The sequence below is a fragment of the Gymnoscopelus braueri genome, assembly GCF_963280865.1.
Source record: "Gymnoscopelus braueri genome assembly, chromosome: 10".
Classification (NCBI taxonomy): domain Eukaryota; kingdom Metazoa; phylum Chordata; class Actinopteri; order Myctophiformes; family Myctophidae; genus Gymnoscopelus; species Gymnoscopelus braueri.
The window spans coordinates 6,087,661-6,114,499 of record NC_137611.1 but is presented as its reverse complement, the minus strand read 5'-3'; the positions used below and the strand labels follow the sequence as shown (position 1 = coordinate 6,114,499).

General features: G+C 43.2%; 3 protein-coding genes across 3 annotated transcripts in view; all 3 read left to right on the top strand.

Moving 5' to 3' along the window:
* Nucleotides 1-26,839, top strand: part of LOC308093023 (uncharacterized protein) — a gene marked incomplete at its 5' end in the record, with an annotated part of 75,417 nt that overhangs the window by 14,467 nt on the left and 34,111 nt on the right. The window lies entirely within an intron of this gene.
* On the top strand, nt 260-8,617 carry cryz (crystallin, zeta (quinone reductase)). Its single transcript, XM_080440505.1, has 9 exons — nt 260-297; nt 1,500-1,615; nt 3,607-3,759; nt 4,201-4,364; nt 5,018-5,069; nt 5,389-5,538; nt 6,163-6,264; nt 6,355-6,450; nt 7,991-8,617. Exons 2-9 carry the CDS (start codon nt 1,502-1,504, stop codon nt 8,150-8,152), a joined length of 993 nt encoding a protein of 330 aa, XP_080296631.1. The 5' UTR covers nt 260-297; nt 1,500-1,501; the 3' UTR covers nt 8,153-8,617.
* Nucleotides 12,130-22,303, top strand: lrrc53 (leucine rich repeat containing 53; the record flags this gene model as incomplete). The annotated part of the gene is made up of 9 exons (XM_080438851.1): nt 12,130-12,219; nt 12,638-12,766; nt 13,160-13,261; nt 14,225-14,400; nt 14,906-15,069; nt 15,865-16,054; nt 16,910-17,102; nt 18,747-19,309; nt 19,865-22,303. The coding sequence occupies exons 1-9, from the start codon at nt 12,213-12,215 to the stop codon at nt 22,301-22,303; spliced, it is 3,963 nt and encodes a 1,320-aa protein (XP_080294977.1). The 5' UTR covers nt 12,130-12,212.

Below are 26,839 nucleotides of genomic sequence, written 5' to 3'. Positions count from 1 at the left end.
GCAATGTTAATTTTTTTTGCAATGTTAATTTTTTTTAAAAAATTTTCTTATTTCCACACAACTCCTTTATGCTATATTAATGACATAGTTAAATATTGAAAATGGGTGGATTTCCCCTTTAAGGCATATTTTCTGTGACGTTAGGTTTAGGCATATAACCACGCCCACCCTGGGCGAAACACCAAAGAAAGAGGGAGTCCCGTCAATCTATACTGCAAGTTGATGTTTGACGCCACCTCGTGGTCACTGGTCATGATGACAGCAGCACAGCAGCTCCTCTGAACAGTGTAAAACAGGGTAAGAAAAATCTCTGGTTGTTTCTTTAATTCAACGGATTATTAAGGTAATGGCTTTATCACACAAGAGCCACATATTAAATAGTAAATGTGTTAGTATGCCTATGCTGTCAGCCTGCCACAGACACGCGTTATTCCGGCTAAATTTACCAACAGCTAAAGTTATCGTGGGTTTTAGCTGGTCTGACAGCTTGACTTTAGACCATAGTCTGGATCTGGGAGCACTTCGCTTTGCAGTGTGTAGATCTGGTTTAGAACGGATACGGAAAGTGTCAGTTGTGTGTATGTGAAAATTGCCCGGATGCAGGTGTGCTCCAGACCGGATCTGAGCGCTGAACAGTAAATGGAAACCAGGCTTTTCTATGAAATGCCTGCCTAGGCGAGTGAACGCGAGCAGGTTACAGGTTGACTATTCAATTAAATTCAAAACAGCTTTATTTGCATGAGAAACCGTGTGTTTATATTGCTAGAGCAAGTGTCAGAAACATAACAAAACAATTTAAGCAAACACTGGGGAGAGTTTAATACAGTTGGAGGGAGTAGTAGGCTACAGCATTGTGTAAACAGAGCTATATGTCACATTGTAACCTGGAAAAGTTGGCTTATAGCTTGGTTTAAAGCTTTTTGATATAATATTTTTTGAAACAAAATAGCATAATCTTTCAGGGTTTTGCAGTCTCTTTTTTGGGACACATAGCAGCAGTTTTCCAAAATTATTGAAAATATTATACAAAAAGCAGACCTTTTTCAAATTGTGTTTAAAGGTAGTAGCAATAACCAATATTTACAAGCAACTTCACAGAAAAACAAGCCCAAAGTCGCTTATAATAAGCGGACATGGCAACATTGATTGATTGAATACTTTATTAGCAGTTTGCCAAAAAAAAGTACAGTTCACTTCAGGGTCTGCTAAGAGGATTTTAAACCCAAGAAAGCCTATGGCTTGTTTCCATTGAGGTCCTTTGTACTCAATTCATAGAAACATTTAATGACAGACAAAGATACACTATATGCAAAACATCATATAAACAGTTAGAAATCCAAAAGAAAAGTATGTGCAGTAAACAGTTCGGGGATGGGGGGGTAGGCATTGACTTTTTACAGGGGCCAGTTTAAGAATTTCAGCCACTGTTTAACTAGTCCCACAGCATGTTGTCCAAAGTCCATGAGGTTGTGTGTGTCTGTGTGCTTCATGTTCCACAGACATGATGGCGAGCGGCTGCAGGCTGATGAGAGCCATCCGAGTCAGTGAGTTTGGAGCTCCGTCAGTCCTCAAGCTGTGTTCTGACGTCCCGGTGCCAAACCCCGGGCTGAAGGAGGTAAGAGAGCACCTGCTCCACATGAATTTGTGTGGTATATAAAACATAGTTTCTCAAACCTTTTAGTGTCAAGGACCCCCAAATTATTATGTATTTGGCTGCGAACCCCCCCCATCTGAAAAGGTTTTGTGCCAGGGACCCTCAAAAATAGCACCTCCCTACCGTGGTGCATCCGGCTTAGTTGGGCGTCGATACGAACTCAATTGGCCCGTGTTCGGGGGAGGGAAGCCGGACGGGGAGGGTGATATTGGTCATTGCATGTACTCCTATGGGCTGGGGGGGGCACGTGTCAGCGGGGAGTGTTGGGCGGGAGGAGTAGGACGAAGGCTCTACGTCCTCCCGGTGGGGCTTCCTCACTGGCAGGTGAGTCAGTAGGATACAACAGCAGTGACACAGAAATGTGTGTGGGGAGGAATTAATTGGCATAATGACTAACTTGGGGAGAAAAGGGGGGTAAAAAATTATCATTGGCTACTCAAAAAAATAAATAAAGAAAAAGAGGTTTAGTTTAGGAATAAGGTTAGGTTTAGACATAGTTTTACTGAGGTTAAGGTTAGGAATAAGGTTAGGTTTAGGCATAGTTTGACTGAGGTTAAGGTTAGGAATAAGGTTAGGTTTAGACATAGTTTTACTGAGGTTAAGGTTAGGAATAAGGTTAGGTTTAGACATAGTTTTACTGAGGTTAAGGTTAGGAATAAGGTTAGGTTTAGGCATAGTTTGACTGAGGTTAAGGTTAGGAATAAGGTTAGGTTTAGACATAGTTTTACTGAGGTTAAGGTTAGGAATAAGGTTAGATTTAGACATAGTTTTACTGAGGTTAAGGTTAGGAATAAGGTTAGGTTTAGGCATAGTTTGACTGAGGTTAAGGTTAGGAATAAGGTTAGGTTTAGACATAGTTTTACTGAGGTTAAGGTTAGGAATAAGGTTAGGTTTACGCATAGTTTTACTGAGGTTAAGGTTAGGAATAAGGTTAGGTGTTAGGCATAGTTTTACTGAGGTTAAGGTTAGGAATAAGGTTAGGTTTAGGCATAGTTTGACTGAGGTTAAGGTTAGGAATAAGGTTAGGTTTAGGCATAGTTTGACTGAGGTTAAGGTTAGGAATAAGGTTAGGTTTAGACATAGTTTTACTGAGGTTAAGGTTAGGAATAAGGTTAGGTTTACGCATAGTTTTACTGAGGTTAAGGTTAGGAATAAGGTTAGGTGTTAGGCATAGTTTTACTGAGGTTAAGGTTAGGAATAAGGTTAGGTTTAGGCATAGTTTGACTGAGGTTAAGGTTAGGAATAAGGTTAGGTTTAGACATAGTTGTACTGAGGTTAAGGTTAGGAATAAGGTTAGGTTTACGCATAGTTTTACTGAGGTTAAGGTTAGGAATAAGGTTAGGTTTAGACATAGTTTGACTGAGGTTAAGGTTAGGAATAAGGTTAGGTTTAGACATAGTTTGACTGAGGTTAAGGTTAGGAATAAGGTCAGATTTAGACATAGTTTTACTGAGGTTAAGGTTAGGAATAAGGTTAGGTGTTAGGCATAGTTTTACTGAGGTTAAGGTTAGGAATAAGGTTAGGTGTTAGGCATAGTTTTACTGAGGTTAAGGTTAGGAATAAGGTTAGGTCTAGGCATAGTTTTACTGGTGTTACGTTTAGAAATAAGGTTAGGTTTAGGCATAGTTTTACTGAGGTTACGATTAGGAATAAGGTTAAGTTTAGGCATAGTTTTACTGAGGTTACGTTTAGGAATACCTGGTGGCGACCTTTCCGAGGTCGCCGGAATGACCCGGGGCGACTGTGTTTTGGGGCGAGCGTTCTTGTATTCGGTGAGAGTGCCGCTGCATCTGCTCCAGAGATCACCTCTTATATAACAATATAGTTATACTGTATACTACAGACCCTTCTCGAAAGCCAAAACAACATCAACACTGTGTGTGTGTGTGTGTGTGTGTGTGTGTGTGTGTGTGTGTGTGTGTGTGTGTGTGCGCGTGCGTTCTCTCATATAGGTGTTAATCCGTGTCCATGCGTGTGGAGTGAACCCCGTGGAGACCTACATCCGTGCTGGGACCTACGCCCGTAAACCCAGCCTGCCGTACACCCCGGGCACCGATGTGTCTGGGGTGGTGGAGGCGGTGGGACAGGGAGTCACTGCAGTAAAGGTGGGGTAGGTTGTGCCTCTAAAGCTACCATTTTATTATGACGTGTCACTGAAATAATGTTTTTAATGAATACAATGTAATTTTGTCCAATCTGTATGGTCGAGTATGTTAATACAATACAACGTATATTGGGGTGGTTGTATTTAGTCTCCCCATTCTTCTATTGAGATATTTAGATCGTGTCAAAGGTCATGTCTTACCTAGACACAGGATCTGAGACAAATCTTTACCTGATGGTCATATTAAATTATCCCTTGAGCAAGCAGGCTATTATCTATCTAGCTCTATTAGCTCAATGGTAAAATGTCAGCAGGAAACCGGGTTCAAATCCGGGGTAGAAGAGGAAAGTTACAAGTTACATAAAAGTGAAAGGCAAGTAAAAATGGATTTTTTTTAAATGACAAATTGCCTTTGACATTGTCTGTGTGGCTTGTGTTCCAGGCTGGTGACAGAGTGTTCAGCACGGCCACAGAGTCAGGAGGCTATGCAGAGTACACCGTGGCCACAGACGACTCTGTCCACAGACTGCCTGATGCTTTAGACTTCACCCAGGGAGCCGCTATAGGAGTCCCCTACTTCACTGCATACAGAGCCCTGGTCCACAAGTAAGACTATAGGAGTACCGTACTTTACTGGATACAGTCATATTTTAGTCATCTGAAATGCTTTAGTTTTTGTCTAGTTTTAGTCGACTAAATATCATAAGATTATAGTCGACTAAAACTACAGTTGATTTAGTCGGCTACATTTGATGCCTTGATGGTGTCTTGCTGGCTGATTTTACACTTGGTTGCATGCTGAAAATAGCCGCGACGCGTTGTGAGCTTGTAGATCTGCTATTTTCAGAGCGCAACAACCGAGCGCAACCAAACATAAAATGACTTGTCTTTTAGTTCTACTGGATCTCTTCTCCACTAGATCCCTCACTAACATTTGAGTTATTTTGTCACTAACATTTTAGTTATGTTCTCAATATATTTAGTCTTAGTTTCAGTCATCGTAGCTTAGTTTTTTATTTCGTTTTTTTTTCGTTTTCGTCAGTGAAAAATGGTAGTTGACGAACATTATTCGTCACAGTTTTAGTCGACTAAATCAACACTGTTCACAAGTAAGACTATAGGAATGTCATACTTCACTGCATACAGAGCCCTGGTTCTGTGTGCAGTACAGTACAGTAAGACGCAATAATAATATGAGAACATTTGAACCTGTTTCCATTTAAGAAAAAACATGTATGTATGTCTGTTCTGTGTTGCAGAGCTCATGCCAAAGCCGGAGAGACCGTCCTCGTTCACGGAGCTAGTGGAGGGGTGAGACCATCTCTGTTTCTGTTTTACTTCTGCCTCATCACCAGCTTTACTCCATGGGACAAAGAGTACAATTATTCTATAAAAACATGTTAATTTATTCTAGTTTTCACGCTGGTGTCGGCACCCTGAAAATCTACAAACGCATTATGCATCGTTAGGCGACGTGTGGTGAGCTTGTCGATCAGCTATTTTTAGCTATTTTCAGGAATTCAGGTGGTAAAATGTATTGTCTTCTTCCCCCTCATGTGTGTGTGTGTGTCTCTGTGTGTGCGTGTGCGCGGGTGCGTGTTTGTGTGTGTGTGTGCGTGTGTGTGTGTAGGTTGGTGTAGCAGCGTGCCAGTTGTCCCGGGCCCTGGGCCTCAGGGTGTTGGGGACAGCAGGGACTCCAGAGGGAATGGAAGTGGTGCTGAACAATGGAGCTCACCTGGCCTTTAATCACAGAGAACAAGACTACACTAAAAAAATCATGGTACACACACACACACACACACACACACACACACACACACACACACACACACACACACACACACACACACACACACACACACACACACACACACACACACACACACACACCCACACACACACACACACACACACACACACACACACACAGACAGACACACACACGCCAACCAATAGTTTTCCTGCATGTGTAATCCCATGTTTGGGTCGCGGACCAATTTTTATCTGTTGCGGCGAGTAAATATCTCTTATTTCGTTTCCCTACATACAAAAAAAAAATATATACATATATATATATATATATGTATATATATATATATTTTAAAGTTTCAACAAAGAAATCACAACTTCGCACTTAAAAACAATTCCAACATTTTTCTAAAGTATTTCATAAATACAATAAACCATAAATACATTTTTTAAATATCACGTTGTGAGCTTGTAGATCTGCATTTTTCACTAGGTCGAGTCCTGGGCAATCGTCTAATTTCTCTTTTGGGTCTTGAACTAAAAAGTTTGGGAACCACTGGCCTAGCGGGTGGGTCGATGGACGTCACAAACGTAACGTGTGTGTGTGTGTGTGTGTGTGTGTGTGTGTGTGTGTGTGCGCGCGCGTGTACTGTAGGAAGCTACAGATGGCCGTGGTGTAGATGTGATAGTAGAGATGTTATCTAACGTCAACCTCAGCAACGACCTGCAGATGTTGGCGTACGGAGGACGAGTTACGGTCAGTAAGAAAGAACTCTGTCTGTCTCACCCACTCACTCTGTCTGTCTGTGTTTAAGTGGTTAATGTGATCTTTTGTGTATTGTTCTAGGTGGTTGGCAGTAGAGGTCCTATAGAGATCAACCCCAGAGACACCATGATTAAAGAGAGCAGCATCGTGGGCGTGGCTCTGTTCTATGCTACACCGGTGAGAGGACGACTATTCTTCATACTTCCTATATTCAAAGATGTACAAATGTTTCCAAGACTGCAGAGACTTAAAGCTGCAACCCGGAACTTATTTGAGTGAATACCATTTTATTTTTTGATCAATCTACGGTGTATAGATGGAGCATAGCAGTGGCGGACATTTTGTGGTTGCAAAGATAGAAAGCCCATTCATTTTTCATCTATCTAAACTGCCCACAAAAAGTTCGGAAACTTAACTTTGTTTGATTATTTCGCCCCCTTCAATAATACCAATTGGTATTGTGTTTTACATCATTTTTAACGTTGATTAGTCACCTTCACAACGAGGTACAGCTTGTAAGGACCGGGAATTTGTGGAATGAGCAACACAGCTAAACGTGTGGGTAGCGCCCCCAAAGAATTTGCCAAAATCCCCCAATATGCTTCCGGTTGTAATCGCTCTTGTTTTGAGCGACCTGCCAGCACACACCTGCTGAGAGGTGTGTGTGCCAGTCACAGGTGTGTGACTGGCACCTGAACATGGGTTCTGCAACTTTGTTGAGTTTGGGTATGACAACATTCCAACATTTGTCTGGCTGACACCAAATAATGCTGCCACACTGCATAACGGAACACCAGCTTCACTGTTGCACAGGCCTTATCCTGAAGGGACAAACGTGACATCTTTCCATGGGGGGGCAGTGTTGCTGCTTGGAGCATCAACACAAACTCAACTAAGTTGCAGAACCCATGCTCAGGTGCCAGTCACACACCTCTTAGCAGGTGTGTGACTGGGAGGTCGCTGAAAACAAAAGCGGTTACCAACAGAAGCATATTGGGGGATTTTGGCAAATAATATGGGGGCGCTACCCACACGTTTAGCTGTGTTGCTCACGATAAAAATTATATAAAACACAATACCAATTGGTATTATTGAAGGGGAGAAATAATCGACTGAAAAAAGCTATTTTCGCAAATTGTGGTATGATGGAAGTATAGTGGTTAACTCTCTCAGTGCCAAGCCCCGAGTTATCCCGAGTTTTCTCTGAATACCCTCCCTGCCAGAACGAGAAATCCCGAGTTTTTACTTTTTACTGTGGTCGTGCTATTCTGTTTATTTTTCATGATCACTTTCACTTTCTGATTCCTTCAGACTCAGGTTCCGGTTTCATGACGCAGATTCCGTTTCCGGTTCTCATTTTTTTCCCGCGGTCATTTTCGGCCAGAATAGGGAAAGTCACGGTTTTTCACACGGTATAAAAAACGCAGAGCTCCACTTCTATTTTCTATAGTCTGGGTGACGAACAGTCATCGTAGTCGTGTATCACATCGTTTTAAGGCCGATCAGGGATTGTCGAAAATAGAGAAGAATTTATTTGAATGAAAAATTACAAAATTAAAAAATTAAAAAACACGCCAATCACTGGCACTGGGGGAGTACTTTATGAAAATACTCTTGGCAGTGAAAGAGTTAAGTAGGAAAATCTAATTGTGGTTCTTGCCTCCAACTTGCGTTTTCAAGTCTTCCCCTGTGTGTCTCCTTTGTGTCCTCCAATCAGGAGGAGAAGAGGGAGTGTGGGGCGGTGCTCTATGCGGGGATGGAGGCCGGCTGGCTGCGTCCGGCCGTGGGCCGCCAGTACTCACTGGACATGGCCGCCCAGGCCCACCATGACATCATCCAGTGCCCCGGGGCTGCTGGGAAGGTGGTGCTGACCATGTGAGGGTCATGTGAGGTCAGAAGGCTCTACCAATGAGGGAGGGTCTTATTTGAACCAGGCTGTGTGGGCCAATGCTGGTACTGTGTACTGTTAGGTGTACTGAAGTCATATGATTTGAGTTTACTGTATCAAGATGTTGCAAAGTGTGCAACATTTGTATCAAAATGAGTAGACTTAAAAAACAATATCTCATGGGTATTTTCAGGCGCCAAGGAATCTCCGCTGGATTTGAAGCTCAATTCCTGAATCTCTTAAGGGTGCAGTTCCCATTAATGCGCGATGCGACGCGTTGTGAGCTTGTAGATCTGCTATTTTCAAAACATTGTTGAAACCTTGTGACATTCTGCATAATGACTACTTTTACTTAGTAAGTAAGTAAAGTAAAGTAAAGTAATGTGAGTACCTCTTCCATCACTGGAGCTAAATCAAGGATTGTTTAAACAACATTACATTGAATACCTTTGCTAACTAATTAATGAAATAATTTAGGTCAATATGAACTTTTTACATTTAAAATGTACTGTATAATATATGACATTTTAATTATCGCATATAATGTAACCATTTTAGAGTAAACAATTATTTTTGAATAAATGTCAGCTTCTGTTGAATGGTTTACTTGGGTGAATGTGCTGTATAAATCATGAAAGTAAATTGAATACCATTCTGCATAAGTATCACAAGTACCACACCACTTGTCGCTGTCGTCCCTATTGTGGACATATTTTCAAAGATATTTAACGTCATTTAATTCCAATGACAATCTGTATGGTAGAGTATGTTAATACAATATAACTTATATAATCGGGGTGGTTGTATTTTGTCTCCCTGCTCTTCTATTGAGACATTTAGATCGTGTCAAAGGTCATGTCTCACCTAGACACAGGATCTGACACAAATTTTGACCTGATGGTCAAGATTCAATGTATCCCCTGAGATCAAGCAGGCAGGCTCTATTAGCTCAATGGTAAACAAAATCAGCACTTGCCGTAGCAAACCGGGTTCAAATCCGGGGTAGAAGAGGAAAGTTACATTAAGTGGTTAAACTTGACTGAACTCTAAGACAAACTAGGGGTAAAGTGACCTGTACAACTAAAGGGTGACTCCTGGTAAAACGATCCAGATAAAAGGCCCACCGGGCGCACTGAGTCACAGAGTGACATCTGTGGCTCTCAGGTGACAGCGGACAGACCCTACTGAGCATGCTCCACACAGGGCCCAGGTAACTTAACCTACACACACACACACACACACACACACACACACAGTCGCTTAACGTTTACGATGCTTCAGTACAGACCAGGCTACGACTGCAGCAGCATGTACAGTATAATGTGATGCTTCTCACAGGGACATCATGATGATGGGGACCACTCCCCCCCACTAGCGCACTGCAGAATGGATGGACCACCCCAATGGATTAATATGTGACTGGGGGAATGTACCATTTCATTTCGGGGTGGATGATTGTTTGAGTTGTTTACTAACAGGTGAGCGGTGTGATGTGTGTGTGGTATTGATTAAGCCATTTAAAACCGGGAACGCATCTGTTGTAACCACTTAAATCGTTATTTTATACTTTTGGCTATTCAAAAAATTGCAGATCTACAAGCTCATAGTGCGCCGCTATGAGCTTGTAGATCTGCTATTTTCTTTTAAATCGTGAACATTTGTGCAAATCTTTGAATATATGTTTTAAAGCGAATATTCTTTCTCAAATCTTTGCTTCTGGGGGGGTCCCTGGAACAACATATTTTGAGATGGGGGTCCACAGCCAAATACAGTACATAAAATAGTGGGGTTCCTTGACATGAAATAGTCTGAGAACCACTGATATAACAACATGCATATTTTTCAGAAAACTGCCAGAGTGTATTGCATTTGTATCCACCTTGTGTCATTGTTTCCTTGCAGTGCTGACAATGTCTTCACTGTGGCGGCAAACACACATTATGAATATAGAGGAAACCTTGCAGTTCGTTAGTAACTCCTTAATCCATATTAAATCCGGGAATGATTCTACAAATGTCTTCTAAATCCTAACAGTTTTCTGAAAAAAAACCTATGTTGCTATATCAGTGGTCCTTGTGGTTTTTCATGTCAAGGACCCCCAAAATTATATGTATTATATGGCCACTGACCCCCATCTGAAAATGTGTTTAAAATTTAAAAATGTTCAAGATTTTTCAAAAATAGCAGATCTACAAGCTCATAGCGTGGATGATGAGCTTGTATATCTGCTATTTTTGAATAGCCAAAGTATAAACTATTGGTAATAGCTAAAATCTTAAAATGACACAGTATGTGTTCCCGGATAGTATGGCTTAGTGTAAATGTAACTCTCTAAATGTCTTGTCTTGTACAGTAGACAGTAGACTATAGCAGAGAGCCTACAGTAGACAGTAGATTATAGCAGAGAGCCCATTAGGAGGAAAGCATTAGCAGAAACATGATAGTTTAGCCACGCTGTCATTGAAGAGGATCCTCACGGGAGATCTTCTTCTCTCTCAACACCTGGTCTGAGAGCTGCTGACTGTCTCTGTCACACACACACACGCACGCACGCACGCACGCACGCACGCACGCACGCACGCACGCACGCACGCACACACACAGGGAACGTATAACTCTAGACAACGTGGGAGGTACAGTAGCCTACTGTAGGGAGCTGTGAGGTGTTTAGAGCATCTGTGTGTGTGTGTGTGTGTGCGCGTTTGTGTGTGCGTGCGTAGCAACATCCAGTACAGTGATAGATGAGGAGTGGGCGTGTGTCACAGCGTAACACACACACACGCTCGATGACTCATGTCATCGCCATCACATTTATCACTGTTTGCTGTCATAGCAACACACAACCAAGCAACCGAGAGTTTACAAACATGACAACAGATTAATTAAGAAAATTAACACACCAGCTGTGTGTGTGTGTGTGTGTGTGTGTGTGTGTGTGTGTGTGTGTGTGTGTGTGTGTGTGTGTGTGTGTGTGTGTGTGTGTGTGTGTGTGTGTGTGTGTGTGTGTGTGTGTGTGTGTGTGTGTGTGTGTGTGTGTGTGTGTGTGTGTGTGTGTGTGTGTGTGTGTGTGTGTGTCCCCTCCTCCTCAGCTCTCATTCACAGGAATGTTTGACACAGTAACATAAGGGTTCATTTTTGTATGAACACATACTGTTTGTATGGAAAGTTGGCTTCAAACCAGTATTTCCCTTGACAAAAGAAAAGGCTCACAGATGAGGAGGAGGAGGAGGAGGAGGGTGATGAATACTGTGCATGATATACTTATATATAAACAGGTAAACAATGAACCTATATCTGTCTAAAATATCATGTTATCTAAATTACATTTTTAACATTGTGTTCAAGAAAAAAACAAGCCTATAAGTAACAAAAACATGAGAACAAATGACCACGATCTGTCTGCATGGTCGTCATAATAAGATGATGATGATGATGATGATGATGATAATTGTGACCACGTCCAGGTGATTGGGATTGAAAGAAACCTTTTTTTCAGGGAAATCCATTTAGACCTTTACAACAATGGTTTTACAGACATAGACAAAAAGGTAGGCCTACACATAAATACAATAAAATACAATAAAATAAAAAGGTTTCCAAAAATAATAATTAAAACCAAATATTACACCAAGCAGGTGCATAGGACTTCTTCCAATATAAGGTCAGCTAGAAATAGTTAAAAAAAAAAGCAAAAGAAACAAGGACATCTAACTTCAACTTCTCTTGACATTCGTTCCATATATATGGAGCATACACACTGAAGGCTGTATCTCCCAGCTTAGTGCTGGTTGTAGGCACCTTCAGCAAAATCTTATCTTCAGATCTGGTACCATGACTTGATGTATTGGGTTCAAACAGCTCTGTCAAATACAGGGGTAGTTTTGTTTACCAAGTAGTGTCTTGTATGTAAACAGGGTTTACTTCTGCTGGCTTCTAAGAGCCAGGGATGAAGATTGTGCTGCTGCTGCTGATGATGTATCCGGACAGAGTCCCATGGATGAGATGCCTCCTCACCTCCACCATGCTGTCCCCAGTCCCACTATAACACAACATGAGCAGTGAGTACATCAAGGGTTCACAAACTTTTCAATGCTGCGAGTGAGAAAACAATGTTGCACATTGAGTTAATCATCCGGGGACCCCCCAAAATAATTTGGGGACCCCCCTGGGGGGCCCGACCCCCAGGGGGAGAACCACTGGAGTAGACATGGGGAACAGACAGACAGACGGCTCCATGTTGGATATGGGCCGACCTTTCAGGATCAGATATCATTGTTAGAGCAGGAATATGACCAGGGCACTCGGGTGGCACAGGGGGTAAAGTTCCTGCCCACCACTGTGGAGAGCAGGGGTTTGAATACTCCGTGGGGCCTCTTGGTCGGGCCTACATACGATATGAACACGTTACTGTTGTTAACCATTGTTCTCTATAGGTATTGTACAGATGTTACTGTTGTTAACCATTGTTCTCTATAGGTATTGTACAGATGTTACTGTTGTTAACCATTGGAGTCCAGCGATCATCCAGCCTACCATCCTGCCCTGCTTCCTGTGTAGTCTGCTCTGACCAGGCTGTCATCTGTCGCAGACTGACTCACATTATAGGTAATGCTGTTAAAAAATTAACAAGAAATAAAAAAATAGAGTCTGGTGAAGTTGCATAAAGCTCTGCTTGGTATTTTATTGCTCGTCAACGTTTCGGCCTGTTCAGACCTTCATCAGGACATATATGTCCTGATTTTTATGATACTTTGTTTGTCTTGCACCTGGGCCACGGATGTGCGTGCACTACCTTTTTCTTTAAATTAACAAGAGCCATAATTAATTACCCATCGTACAAAAAAAAATATTATTTAGTTTTATGCATCCTAATGTCATTGTATAATTGTGTTTCCTTTGCTTGATGTTCTGTGTAAAGCACATTGAATTGCCTTGCTGTTGAAATGTGCTGTTATACAAATAAAACTGCCTTGCCTTGCCTTGCCTTGCCTTGCCTAGCAGAAGCCCCAAACTCAACCCAAGCTCTGTGGCTGAGAGAAGGCTCCATCTCTGAGGTCCATGGGTCCTCTCTGTCCGACCTGAGCAACATCACACTGATAGGTCAGACATCATGGGAGTTTGTGTCTGAGTACAGACAGACAGTTTGTGTGTATGTGTGCAGACAGTTTGTGTGTATGTGTGCAGACAGTTTGTGTGTATGTGTGCAGACAGTTTGTGTGTATGTGTGCAGACAGTTTGTGTGTATGTGTGCAGACTGTTTGTGTGTATGTGTGCAGACTGTTTGTGTGTATGTGTGCAGACAGTTGTGTGTATGTGTGCAGACAGTTTGTGTGTATGTGTGCAGACTGTTTGTGTGTATGTGTGCAGACAGTTTGTGTGTATGTGTGCAGACAGTTTGTGTGTATGTGTGCAGACAGTTTGTGTGTATGTGTGCAGACGCTTTGTGTGTATGTGTGCAGACCGTTTGTGTGTATGTGTGCAGACAGTTTGTGTGTATGTGTGCAGACAGTTTGTGTGTATGTGTGCAGACAGTTTGTGTGTATGTGTAGTACAGACAGTTTGTGTGTATGTGTGCAGACAGTTTGTGTGTGTGTGCAGACGGTTTGTGTGTACGTGTAGTACAGACAGTTTGTGTGTATGTGTGCAGACAGTTTGTGTGTAAGTGTGCAGACGGTGTCTCATTTCTAGAGTCCAGCCCATCTCTCTCTGTGTCAACAGCAGCACAGCGGTGCACACACACATAAAAGGATAAATATGATGCTTTAGTTTAGCCCAGGGGTCAGCAACCTTAAATGTCAAAAGAGACATTTTGGACCAAAAATTAAATTGTGCAGACGGTTTGTGTGTATGCTCTAGAAATGAGACACCGTCTGCACACATACACACAAACCGTCTGCACACATACACACAAACCGTCTGCACACATACACACAAACCGTCTGCACACAAATATCCATGAATTCAAGTCTCCATGGGGTGACTAATCGATAGGAAAAAAAGTCATTTTAGGGGTGAACTATCCTTTTAAACATGCATATTTTTTTACATTCATCCATCCTTCAGGTCTGAGTCATAATCGTATCTCGGTGCTGGTCGAGCAGCCCTTCAGCAACCTGTCCCTCCTCCATACGCTGCTGCTGGACCACAACCTCCTGACCAGCCAGGCCCTGCAGGGCGGGGCTCTGACCAACCTGGCCCAGCTGGAGGTCCTCTCCCTGAGCAACAACCAGATCAACATGGTGGGTGGTGCCTCTGCTGGGTTCTTTTTTTTAGGAGAAGAAGTATCTAATAGGTGTAAAATATTGATCCAGTGAGTTCTAGTCACATTCAGAATGTGAGTAAATGTTGATATAATTCATTAGTTTTCAACCGTTTTCACATCAAGGGCCATTATTTATTCAGCATTTGAGCCACGGATTCACCACCATTTGATGAGATTTTTAGCCTCTCAGACCCAAAACTTGACAGGTAAACGTTGATCAAAATAACAATTGTTTAATTAAGTAATGCAGATGCTTAACAATAATTTAACTCTTGAGAGTGTAAAATGAAACCAAATGGACCCATAAGGGTCCACTTGGTTTCATTTTACACTCTCAAGAGTTAAAGATCTATAAGGGTCCATTTGGTTACCAACTCTCCATCATTTAGCTGGGGACCACCTGGAACCCCCTCAAGGACCACTGGTTAAGAACCACTGATATAATCCATTGTAGTAAGCCTGTGTCTTGCTGTGTGGTGCAGATCCAGGGCAGCTGGTTCCAGGGCACCAGGGCCCTCCACACTCTGCTGCTGGAGAGCAACCTGCTCAGTGAGCTGACCTCTGGCTCCTTCCCCCTGGACCACCTCATGGAGCTGGAGACCCTGGACCTGTCTGACAACCTCATCAAGCACCTGGACACAGACAGGTAGTGATTCATTAATTCATATACGTATATATCGTCACTGTCAGGCAGAAACCTTGTTTATTGATTGATTGATTGATTAATTGATTGAATACTTAATTAGAAGTTTGCAGAAAAAAGCACATGAAAGTACAGTTCAATACAAGGTCAGCTAATAGGAATTAAAACACCCAAGAAAGCCATTGGCTTGTTTCCATTGGGGTCCTTTGTACTCCATTCATAGACATTAAATGACAGACAGACATACACTACTATGCAGAACATCATATAGGCAGTAGGGGGGGGGGACTAGGTTATGACTTTTTACAGGGGCCAGTTTTGAATTGCAGCCGCACCTGAAGGTACTCTTTTAGGGCTGTTTTGAAGGAGAGTAGGGTTTTACACTCTTTCACGGCTTTTGGTAGGGCATTCCTCATTTTAGTGGCAAAGCAGGAGAACGAATTCAACCCCTTGTTTGTGCCAAATCTGGGTTGGACGTGATCAGTGGAGCTACTATCGTCAAATTTAAACTTTCTTTTTATGTTTTTTTGTCATGTAATGGCCTACTTCATCATACAGGAGTGTCAAGCAAAAGCTGAGAAAATAGCCGATCTACAATTGTAGCTATTTTCACTCTTTCTGAACATTTTCGTTCCATTCCCTGAAAAGTAACAGTTTTGGACCCGACAGCGACGATATATATAATACACACATTTCATACAATCATTACATGTAATATAATGTTTTTTTTTTACATGTAATATAATTTATCCTAAGTCTGATAAAGTATTGTTATCAATTATTGTTATGTCATTCTAGTTTCCGTGGTCTGGTGAGTCTGCGGAGTCTGGACCTGTCTAGGAACCGTCTGAGTTCTGCCCCCGCCGAGACCTTCTCCTACCTCGGCCAGCTGAGCAACCTCAACCTGGACGTCAACACCTGGAACTGCTCCTGCCAGCTGCTGGACCTGTCTGCCTTCCTCAGCTCCTACATGCAGCAGCCTGATAAGGTTTGGAAGGAAGATGCTTCAGCAAATCTGAAAAGTATAGAAGCTCTTCTTCGAAGCTGACAGACAGTGGTGGAAGAAGTACTCACATTTTGTACTTAACTCTTTCACTGCCAGACTTATTTCTGGCTGCGTGCACCCACTGCCAGCGATTCTTTAGATTTTCTTACCTTTTGCTTCCGCGAGAAAAAAGAAATGTCATCGCGACCTCCCGCTTTTATATGCCTTTGAAAATAAAAAAAGTCTCGGCCAAAAATACATAGTAAAAAAAAAAAAATACACAGGAGCCGAGATACAGGATTTTTAAGTAATAAGTTAAACAGGGAGTGAATGGAGCAGTAAATCTTCGGGTCTCGCTATCTTGGGTTCTGGACGTCCCCCCCGTCCCCCCCGACTTATGACTATGTCTCGTCATAAGTCGTCCTTGGCAAGTTAAGTAAAAGTATCAACACCACAATGTAAAAAAATACTCTGTTACAAGTAAAAGTTCGGTATTCAAAATTTACTTGAGTAAAAGTACAAAAGTATTGGCATCAAAATGTTCCAAAGTACCAAAGGTAAAAGTACTCATTGTGCACAATGAGTCCCATTTCACAAGTTTTCAAAATGCATGAAAATCTTTTGAAAATAGCAGATCTACAAGCTCACAACGCGTGGATGTTTTGTTTTGCCTCATAGCGCGGCACTCGCTATGAGCTTGTAGATCTGCTATTTTTGAATAGCCAAAGTATAAGATAATGGTAGTATCTTGTACTTTATGATAGTATATCGTAGTGGTTCAAATCTAAAGTGACAGATGTGTTCCCGGTCTTAAGTTAATGCTGTGTTAACAGTGTTCCTTTGTCATCATGACCCCAGGTCCTGTACAACGGTCTCAGGATGGTGTGTGTGAACGCTGACAACCCGGCTGTAACCACGGTGCTGGAACTCACTGAAGCCAACTGTGTCCCGTCCAACCAGAACATCACTGTCCGCGTGGAGGCGCTGCACAGCGTGACGCCTCAGAGGTACGCGCGGGACGTGGCCATCGCTGCTGTCGTCTGCTTTACGGGTGAGAACAGCGGGAAATAGTAAAAAAAAAACATCTGACAGTCCTCTACTCACATAATGATAATGATAATGAATGTATTTTTGTAGTGCTTTTCTAAACAAAGTTACCAGGTGCTTTAACTCATTAAGACCGAGAACGCATCTGTGTAACCACATAAACCATTATTTTATACTTTGGCTTTTCAAAAATAGCAGATATACAAGCTCATAGGACGGCACAGAGTGCCGCCCTATGAGCTTGTATATCTGCAATTTTTTTAAATGTTGAAAATCTTTGAATATATATATATTTTTAAAGCGAAAATTTGTAACTCAAATCTTTGCTTCTGGGGGTCCCTGGAACAAAAATATTTTGAGATAGGGCCCGTGGCCAAATACATAATTTTGAGGGTCCCTGACATGAAAAAGTTTGCGCACCACTGATATAGAAACATACGTTTTTCAGAATACTGTTGGGATTTAGAAGACATTTGTAGAATCGGCTTCAGGTCTTAATGGGTTAAAGAACACGTTAAAAACAGCAAACAACAAACAAATAAAGCAAACCCATTAAATCAACAGAAAAAAAACTATTTACAGCAGTAGATGTTGGCAAATAGTTTGTTTATTTTTTGTATTGTAAAGCATCCTTGGGTTTTTGAAAGGCGCTATATAAATTCAAGTTATTATTATTATTATTATTACATGTGTCTTTATTATTACATGTGTCTTATGCAAATAAACCTGTTTTCAGAAGTGATTTGAAGGAGAGCACTGATTTTGCTAGTCTCAGATCATCAGGGAGGTCGTTTCAAAGCCTTGGGGCCCGGGCCACAAAAGCCAGATCACCCCCGAGTAGCAAGGCATGCAGGTCTCAGGCCACACAGGCGTATAGGGTCCAGCATATGCATAATGTAATTGGCAGCCTGTCCATGCAGGGCTTTAAAAGTGATAATACAATAAAAATCGCTTCTGAAGTTCACAGGCAACCAGTGGAGAGCAGCCAACGTGGGTCTGATATTTTCACGCTTCTTAGTATTGGTCAGCAGTCTTGCAGAGTCTTGCAGAGTTCTGAACTCATTCTGTCCAGAGTATAGGGAGTTGCAGTACACTGGTGTACCCAGAGGTGTTTTCTACCATGTTACGCTATATACGTAGTGTGACCTGCAGAAAACTTTTGTAGCCAAGCGTAGGTAGCTCTCTACTAACCATTTCTTCCATTGTATCTCCACAACCACGCGCATGTCGTGCGGGGAATGATTATCGTATCCCTCCAAAAAAAAACTAGAATACACCACTGGTTGTAGCCAAACCTGCAAGGCCGATGCCAACATTAAATATGACTTTTCCAATATTGATATATTTGAGTGATTTTGTTTTGGATTTTCAATTGATTCAGATTAAATGATTGTCCTTAATGCTCTTTAACTCATTGAGTGCCATTAACGTGTTTCACGTGTTTTTGAAAAAAAAGGATCTGAAGATTTGCAGTTCCATCCACTCCTTGTTTAATTTATAACTGAAAAAGGCTGTATCTCGCTTCCTAAGCACTTTGTTTTTACTTCAAAAAAATATATATCAAATTCGTACTGGCCAGAAATAGCTACAAATAATTCGGGCACTCAATGAGTTAATACCTGTCATTGTATATCTACCTGTACCTCAGGTGGGGTCGGTCTGGCGCTGCTGGCGGTCCTGATGTACCGTGTAGCGGTCCGCAGGAGGAAACTCAGAGACAAGAAGAGAGTGAGCGAGGAGGAGGAGGCCAACCACACCTCCTCCAATCACCAAGACGGAGGAGGAGGCGGCCAGAGGAGGAGCAGCAAGAAGGACGTGGGCTCGCAAGCCGACCGAGCGGGCCGTTCGTGGGACAGGGAGGCGGCCATGTTGGAGCCGGGCGGAGGAGGAGGCCAGCTCAGGTGTCCTACCTGCCGCGGCGAGGGGGGGGAACGGGGGCCGGCGGGGACGCACCTCCTCCTCAGACAGGACTATAATAGGACGGAGGCAGAGGAGGAGGAGAGAGAAAAGAGGAGGATGAGGATGATGCCGGAGGAGGAGGAGAGGAGGAGAGCTCTGCAGCAACAAGGTGTTTTGAACAGGAACAACAGGCTGCTTTTAGACGACTATCACCCCTCGACACAGAGAGAACCCGGAGCCGCTAAGATCAGGAGAGAGACGGAGAACAACAGAGCCGACGCGGACGGAAACGGCAGAGCTGCGCGTAAGAAGGTGAGCAGTGGTGTAAAGTAACTAAGTACATTTACTCAAGTACTGTACTTAAGTACAATTTTGAGGTATTTTTACTTTACTGGAGTATTTCCAAATTTCAGTACTTTTACTTCTACTCCACTACATCTCAGAGGCAAATATTGTACTTTTACTCCACTACAATTATTTGAAAACTTTAGTTACTAGTTACTTTGCCGATATAAATGATTACATTATAAAACATACATTAACCACTTTAGCCCTATTTTATACCTAGGCTATTTGAAAATAGCCGATCTACAAGCTCACAACGCGTCGCGATGCGACGCGTTGTGAGCTTGTAGATCTGCTATTTTCAAATATTTAGTATTTTTACTTTTGATACTTTAAGTACATTTTGATGCCAATACTTTTGTACTTTTACTCAAGTACATTTTTTATTCTGGACTTTTACTTGTAACAGAGTATTTTAATATTGCAGTATTGGTACTTTTACTTGTAACAGAGTATTTTAATATTGCAGTATTGGTACTTTTACTTAAGTAAAGAATTTGATTACTTTTTCCACCACTGAAGGTGAGCTGTGAGATCTGTCACAAGACGTACGAGCAGCACGACGCGCCGACGGGACAGACGGACGGACCGCCGCACAGAAAGACGGACAGGCAAGGAGGGGGACGTCAGGGTCGCCCCCCGCCGTCTAAACGCAGACCGAGCGGCGTGGGGACGAACCTGAGTTACCTCTTTGACTCAGAGACCAACGGAGGGCCGAAGAGAGAGGCCAGGAACGTCACCTTCGAGAGGAACGTCAGCTTTGACCTGGCGAGCCCCGCCGCACGCCGGGGAGGGGGAGGAGGAGGAGGAGACGGGGCGAGGAGGAGTAGCAGCGCGTCCAAAGGAGGGAAGGAGAAAGGTAGAACGGGACAGGGAGGAGGGAAGGAAAGAGGGGAAGCTTCGGGAAAGCGGACGGGTAAGGTTCAGTCGGGCCGAACGCTGCGGGTCAAGCTGAACCTGAACCCCTTGAGGAGAAGCAAGGTCTCTCCTAAGAACGAGAAGAGCAGCTCCAAGAAAGGAAAACACCTGAAGGGCGATAAGACCAAGAAATCTAAATCCAGACGGAAAAAAGGATCAACCGAGGAAGATGATGAGGATGAGGATGAGGATGAGGATGAGGATGATGATGAAGATGAGGATGACGAGAAAAGCAAGAGATCCTCTAAAAAGAAGAAAACCTCCAAAACAAAAGGTCGGGAGGAAGATAAAGCGGCTACAGCCGTAGACCCTTCCCAACAAGCACCCGACGATGCCACCGGCACAACAACACCTGACCAACCACAGCCCACCCAGGAGGCTGTCGCTGGCCAGCAGATGTGGCCTCCTGCCTACATGCAGGGTCCTAACATGCAGAGTCCTCACATGCAGAGTCCTCACATGCAGAGTCCTCACATGCAGCGTCCCAGGTTTCCTTTCCAAGGAAACATTAGACAGCAGGGCCCACCGGGCTCCCAGCCTCCCTTCTCCGGCCGTCCCAATTTCCCCATGATGCCAGGGATGGCCCGGCCAGGCAGCGCTCTCTCCCTCCAGGGAGGAAATGTCCTCGGTAACATGGCCCCCAACATGGCCCCCAACATGGCCCCCAACATGGCCCCCAACATGGCCCCCAACATGGCCCGCAACATGGCCCCCAACATGGCCCCCAACATGGCCCGCAACATGGCCCCCAACATGGCCCCCAACATGACCCCCAACATGGTCCCCAACATGGCTAATCCAAGGTTCGCCAGCAACGCAGCTAATATTGCCCCTAATGTTGCCCCTAACATGGCATATGGTGGAATGAGCGGTGCCCTAAACCCAAACGCAGCCCCGTACGGAGGGCCACAAAGCCATAACGTAGGTATGCAGGGTGGATTTGCCCCGAATCCTCCTCCTCTAGCTAACCCCGTTGCACCCTTCAATCCGTTGCAGAGTAATCCGATGCAAACGTCTCTTCTTACCTCACAGCCTGGAGGTTTACCGTCCAACTTCGCCGTCAACCCGTCGACCGCGAATCCAACCGTCAATCCTGCACCCGTTCAGTCGCTCTCCCAGACACAGCAGCAGCAGCACCCACCACCCTCACCGGATGCTAGGAAGAACCCAGGATCCGTCGCCACGTCCGATCCAAACCCGGGTCCGGGCCTTCGAAGTGGGGATCGCCCAGCAGCAGCAGCAGCAGCTCAGCCGGTTCCCCAGCCTCCTCCGGTGCTCACAAAGAGCAGCAAGGACACTCAACCGCCTCAACCTCCCCAAGCTCAGGGCCCTCAGGTCGGGGGAGAAGTACCTTCTCCACTGGCCCCCAATACTGTGTCTAAAGACGTTGCACCTGCCTCCTCCTCCTCCTCCGGAGGGTCTTCAGTTGGCATGCCTGCAGCCTCTGGAGGGTCTTCAGTAGGCGTGCCTGCAGCCGTAGGTATGCCTGCAGCCTCTGGAGGGTCTTCAGTAGGCATGCCTGCAGCCGTAGGCATGCCTGCAGCCGTAGGCATGCCTGCAGCCTATGGAGGGTCTTCAGTGGGCATGCCTGCAGCCGTAGGCATGCCTGCAGCCTATGGAGGGTCTTCAGTGGGCATGCCTGCAGCCGTAGGCATGCCTGCAGCCTATGGAGGGTCTTCAGTGGGCATGCCTGCAGCCGTAGGCATGCCTGCAGCCTATGGAGGGTCTTCAGTGGGCATGCCTGCAGCCGTAGGCATGCCTGCAGCCTATGGAGGGTCTTCAGTAGGCATGCCGGTGTTGTCCATACCCGATGGATCTGCAGTTGGAGCCACTGCAGCCGGTATGATTACAGATGCGTCTGCAGCCACAGGCGGTGTGGTGTCCGCTGGGACTGAGACACCAGGGGGCGCCACCACGGTGGTGCTGCAGCAGACTATTCTGTCAGAGGAGGGAGGCTCGTCCCCCAAGAGGAAGTTGAGACTGATACTTCCCGAGAAGACGTCGAGCAGACCGCCCAGCGCGCTGGAGAAGAAAATACGCTAGGTCACGGGGGTCTTCATCAGTGGGGGTCCTCAGATTTACTATCGGGGGGGGGCAGCCAAATTTTACATTTCGCATTAAACATTTGCCGAAAATAGACGATCTACAAGCTCACAACGTGTTATCTTCGGCAAAAGGTTTGGTGTGGAGGGAAAACGGCAGACCAAGTACAGAACCAAAGGTCAAGTTTACTAAGTATTGAGGGTTCAAGTGGTTAAATGTCTGAGAATACACATTGACATGAATCCAACATATTAATAGAAAAGATAACATGTAAACAAACAAACAAAAACATGACTTTAATCAACACTGTCAAACAAGTCTATGAAGCGATCTATGAAATGTATTCAAGTTTAACCTGCAACAACATTGTATACAATGTGTAGTGGGGGGGGGTCCCTGATTCATCTATCTCTCTCTCTGCTAGTGGGGGTCCTTGGCCTGAAAAAACGTTGAACACCCCCTGCGCTATAGGTGTTGAAATCAATGCACCTTGTAGATCGGCTATTTTCAAATAAAATCTTGCGGGGAAATTATAATAAGCAGATCTGCCAACCCTGCTCTGGGCTTGAGTTGTTAAAATAGATATTTTACCCCAGGGAATCATGATGATGTGTATTGGTCAGTGGCGCCTCCTTTTGATACAAGGACTTGGAGAAGCACTCGTTCAAAAACAATGTGTTTCATGTATGGTATCGTTGTTGTCGGGCAGAAAACCTCTTATCTCCATATTCTAACCTTTTGTGTTTTTTCAGAAATTAACCCTTTAAGACCTGAGGCGATTCTTAAAAATGTTTTCTAAATCCTAACAGTAATTTTTTTTTTTTATCCCAATTTTTTTTTTCTCAAGATTTTTCAAAAATAGCAGATCTACAAGCTCATAGCGCGGCACCGAGTGCTGCGCTATGAGCTTGTAGATCTGCTGTGTTTGAATAGCCAAAGAAATCTAAAGTGACACAGATGCGTTCCAGGTCTTAATGGGTTGATCACACTACAGCATTACACAAAAGCATCAAAAGTAGCAGATCTACAAGCACGAAAGTTTCGAGCTTGTAGATATGCTACTTTGCAAGTGGATGCGAGTGGATTTGATCATTGTTTCATACAGTTCAGTACATATGTTTCACAATGTAGCTTTGAGTGTTTCTTTTTTATAAATATGTTTTTTTCACAGCTGTTATATAATGCAAAGAAAGATAATAAAAATACATTCTAAGAATACAAAAAAATTACGTTACCCATATGTCCCTCTTCCACTATATCCTTTTGACTGTACGCAGCTTTGTATTTGCTTTCCCTTAGATAGCAAAACCTATACTGTAAATTAGTTTACTGTCAATTCATTTTATTATGATTTTTGTCTCCGCCAGTATGGTGGAGAGTACTGTATGTTTTCGTCTCCGTCCGTCCGTGTGTGTGTCCGTCTCAGCCAAGCTAACATTGGTCAAGCTTCACGTGACACGTGACAATATGTAATATTGTACCGTGATTGGCTGACTCTATCCCAGACCCTTTGCTTTGATTGGCTAGCGAGACGCATGATGAAATAAAAACCTATAAATAGCACCACGCACTTCAAAAAATCATTTATATTTTTTGAAAGTGAGCTTCCATCACTGTGATGTCCACTGTTGTTTCTAAATATGAATGGGGTGTGATTTTTTGTCTCCGCCAGGAGAGTTTTACCCTCCGTTTTACCCTACCTATAAATAGGTAACACAGGATTAATCAGGAACAGTACTGGCGGAGACCATGTGCTCCTCGGAGCACATTTTCTAGTTTCAATATATTTTTGGGTGGCTTTTTTGCCTATTCGAATGGTACTGTACACAGCCCTGCTGGGAAAAAAAACAGCACAAACCAGCTCATGATGGTTGCCGGTTTTAGCTGGTCTTAGGCTACAAAAGAACAACTCAAAAGTGCTAAAAGACAAATGCGATGTCGAATAGGAAAGTTACATAATGCAGCTTTAACTGCTAGTATTTAAACTTTACTAACTGAACGCTAACATGAAAAGGAAGACTTCAACAGTGCTAAGAGACACATGTTGGGAATAACTGAGTGATGGTGTGGTGGTCTAATGGTCTGAATTTCTGCACGGTGAGTCCATGTTCAAGTCCAAGTCCTACTATGGTTCATTGCTGGAGTACTTTGAAATTATGAAGGCCAAACTACAAAAGAACAACTGAAAAGCATTAAAGACAAATCCGTGGTACAACAGTGAAGTTACACAATGTAACTTTAAATGCTGAAGTATTTCAACTTTACTAACTAAAGGCTTACATACAAAAGAACAGTTAAGTACTAAGAGACATCTGAGAGATGGTGTAGTGGTTTAAGGATCAGACTCTCACCACAGACATTCAATATTCAAGTCCTAGCCCTCCTAAAGTTCAATGCTGTATTTCATCTTAACTTTACTAACTGCTAACTAGTTAAGATGAAATACAGCATTGAACTTTAGGAGGGCTAGGACTGTTTACTAAGTATTGAGGGTTCAAGTGGTTAAATGTCTGAGAATACACATTGACATGAATCCAACATATTAATAGAAAAGATAACATGTAAACAAACAAACAAAAACGTGACTTTAATCAACACTGTCAAACAAGTCTATGAAGCGATCTATGAAATGTATTCAAGTTTAACCTGCAACAACATTGTATACAATGTGTAGTGGGGGGGGGGGGGGGGGTCCCTGATTCATCTATCTCTCTCTCTGCTAGTGGGGGTCCTTGGCCTGAAAAAAACATTGAACACCCCCTGCGCTATAGGTGTTGAAATCAATGCACCTCTGGGCCAGTGTTGCCAGATTCTGTGAGAGAAACAAGCAGCCAGGTCTAGGAAAACCGGCCCAAAAGAAGCAACTATGGGCCACATGAGCACTTTAACATATACATCAGCTATTTGAAAATAGCAGATCTACAAGCTCACAATGTGTCGCGATGCGACACATTGTGAGCTTGTAGATCGGCTATTTTCAAATAAAATCTTGCGGGGAAATTATAATAAGCAGATCTGGCAACCCTGCTCTGGGCTTGAGTTGTTAAAATAGATATTTTACCCCAGGGAATCATGATGATGTGTATTGGTCAGTGGCGCCTCCTTTTGATACAAGGACTTGGAGAAGCGCTCGTTCAAAAACAATGTGTTTCATGTATGGTATCGTTGTTGTCGGGCAGAAACCTCTTATCTCCATATTCTAACCTTTTGTGTTTTTTCAGAAATTAACCCTTTAAGACCTGAGGCGATTCTTAAAAATGTTTTCTAAATCCTAACAGTTTTTTTTTTTTTTATCCCAATTTTTTTTCTCAAGATTTTTCAAAAATAGCAGATCTACAAGCTCATAGCGCGGCACCGAGTGCTGCGCTATGAGCTTGTATATCTGCTGTGTTTGAATAGCCAAAGAAATCTAAAGTGACACAGATGCGTTCCAGGTCTTAATGGGTTGATCACACTACAGCGTTACACAAAAGCATCAAAAGTAGCAGATCTACAAGCACGAAAGTTTCGAGCTTGTAGATCTGCTACTTTGCAAGTGGATGCGAGTGGATTTGATCATTGTTTCATACAGTTCAGTACATATGTTTCACAATGTAGCTTTGAGTGTTTCTTTTTTATAAATATGTTTTTTTCACAGCTGTTATATAATGCAAAGAAAGATAATAAAAATACATTCTAAGAATACAAAAAAAATACGTTACCCATATGTCCCTCTTCCACTATATCCTTTTGACTGTACGCAGCTTTGTATTTGCTTTCCCTTAGATAGCAAAACCTATACTGTAAATTAGTTTACTGTCAATTCATTTTATTATGATTTTTGTCTCCGCCAGTATGGTGGAGAGTACTGTATGTTTTCGTCTCCGTCCGTCCGTCTGTGTGTCCGTCTCAGCCAAGCTAACATTGGTCAAGCTTCACGTGACACGTGACAATATGTAATATTGTACCGTGATTGGCTGACTCTATCCAGACCCTTTGCTTTGATTGGCTAGCGAGACGCATGATGAAATAAAAACCTATAAATAGCACCACGCACTTCAAAAAATCATTTATATTTTTTGAAGTGAGCTTCCATCACTGTGATGTCCACTGTTGTTTCTAAATATGAATGGGGTGTGATTTTTTGTCTCCGCCAGGAGAGTTTTACCCTCCGTTTTACCCTACCTATAAATAGGTAACACAGGATTAATCAGGAACAGTACTGGCGGAGACCTGTGCTCCAAGGAGCACATTTTCTAGTTTTAATATATTTTTGGGTGGCTTTTTTGCCTATTCGAATGGTACTGTACACAGCCCTGCTGGGAAAAAAACAGCACAAACCAGCTCATGATGGTTGCCGGTTTTAGCTGGTCTTAGGCTACAAAAGAACAACTCAAAAGTGCTAAAAGACAAATGCGATGTCGAATAGGAAAGTTACATAATGCAGCTTTAACTGCTAGTATTTAAACTTTACTAACTGAACGCTAACATAAAAAGGAAGACTTCAACAGTGCTAAGAGACACATGTTGGGAATAACTGAGTGATGGTGTGGTGGT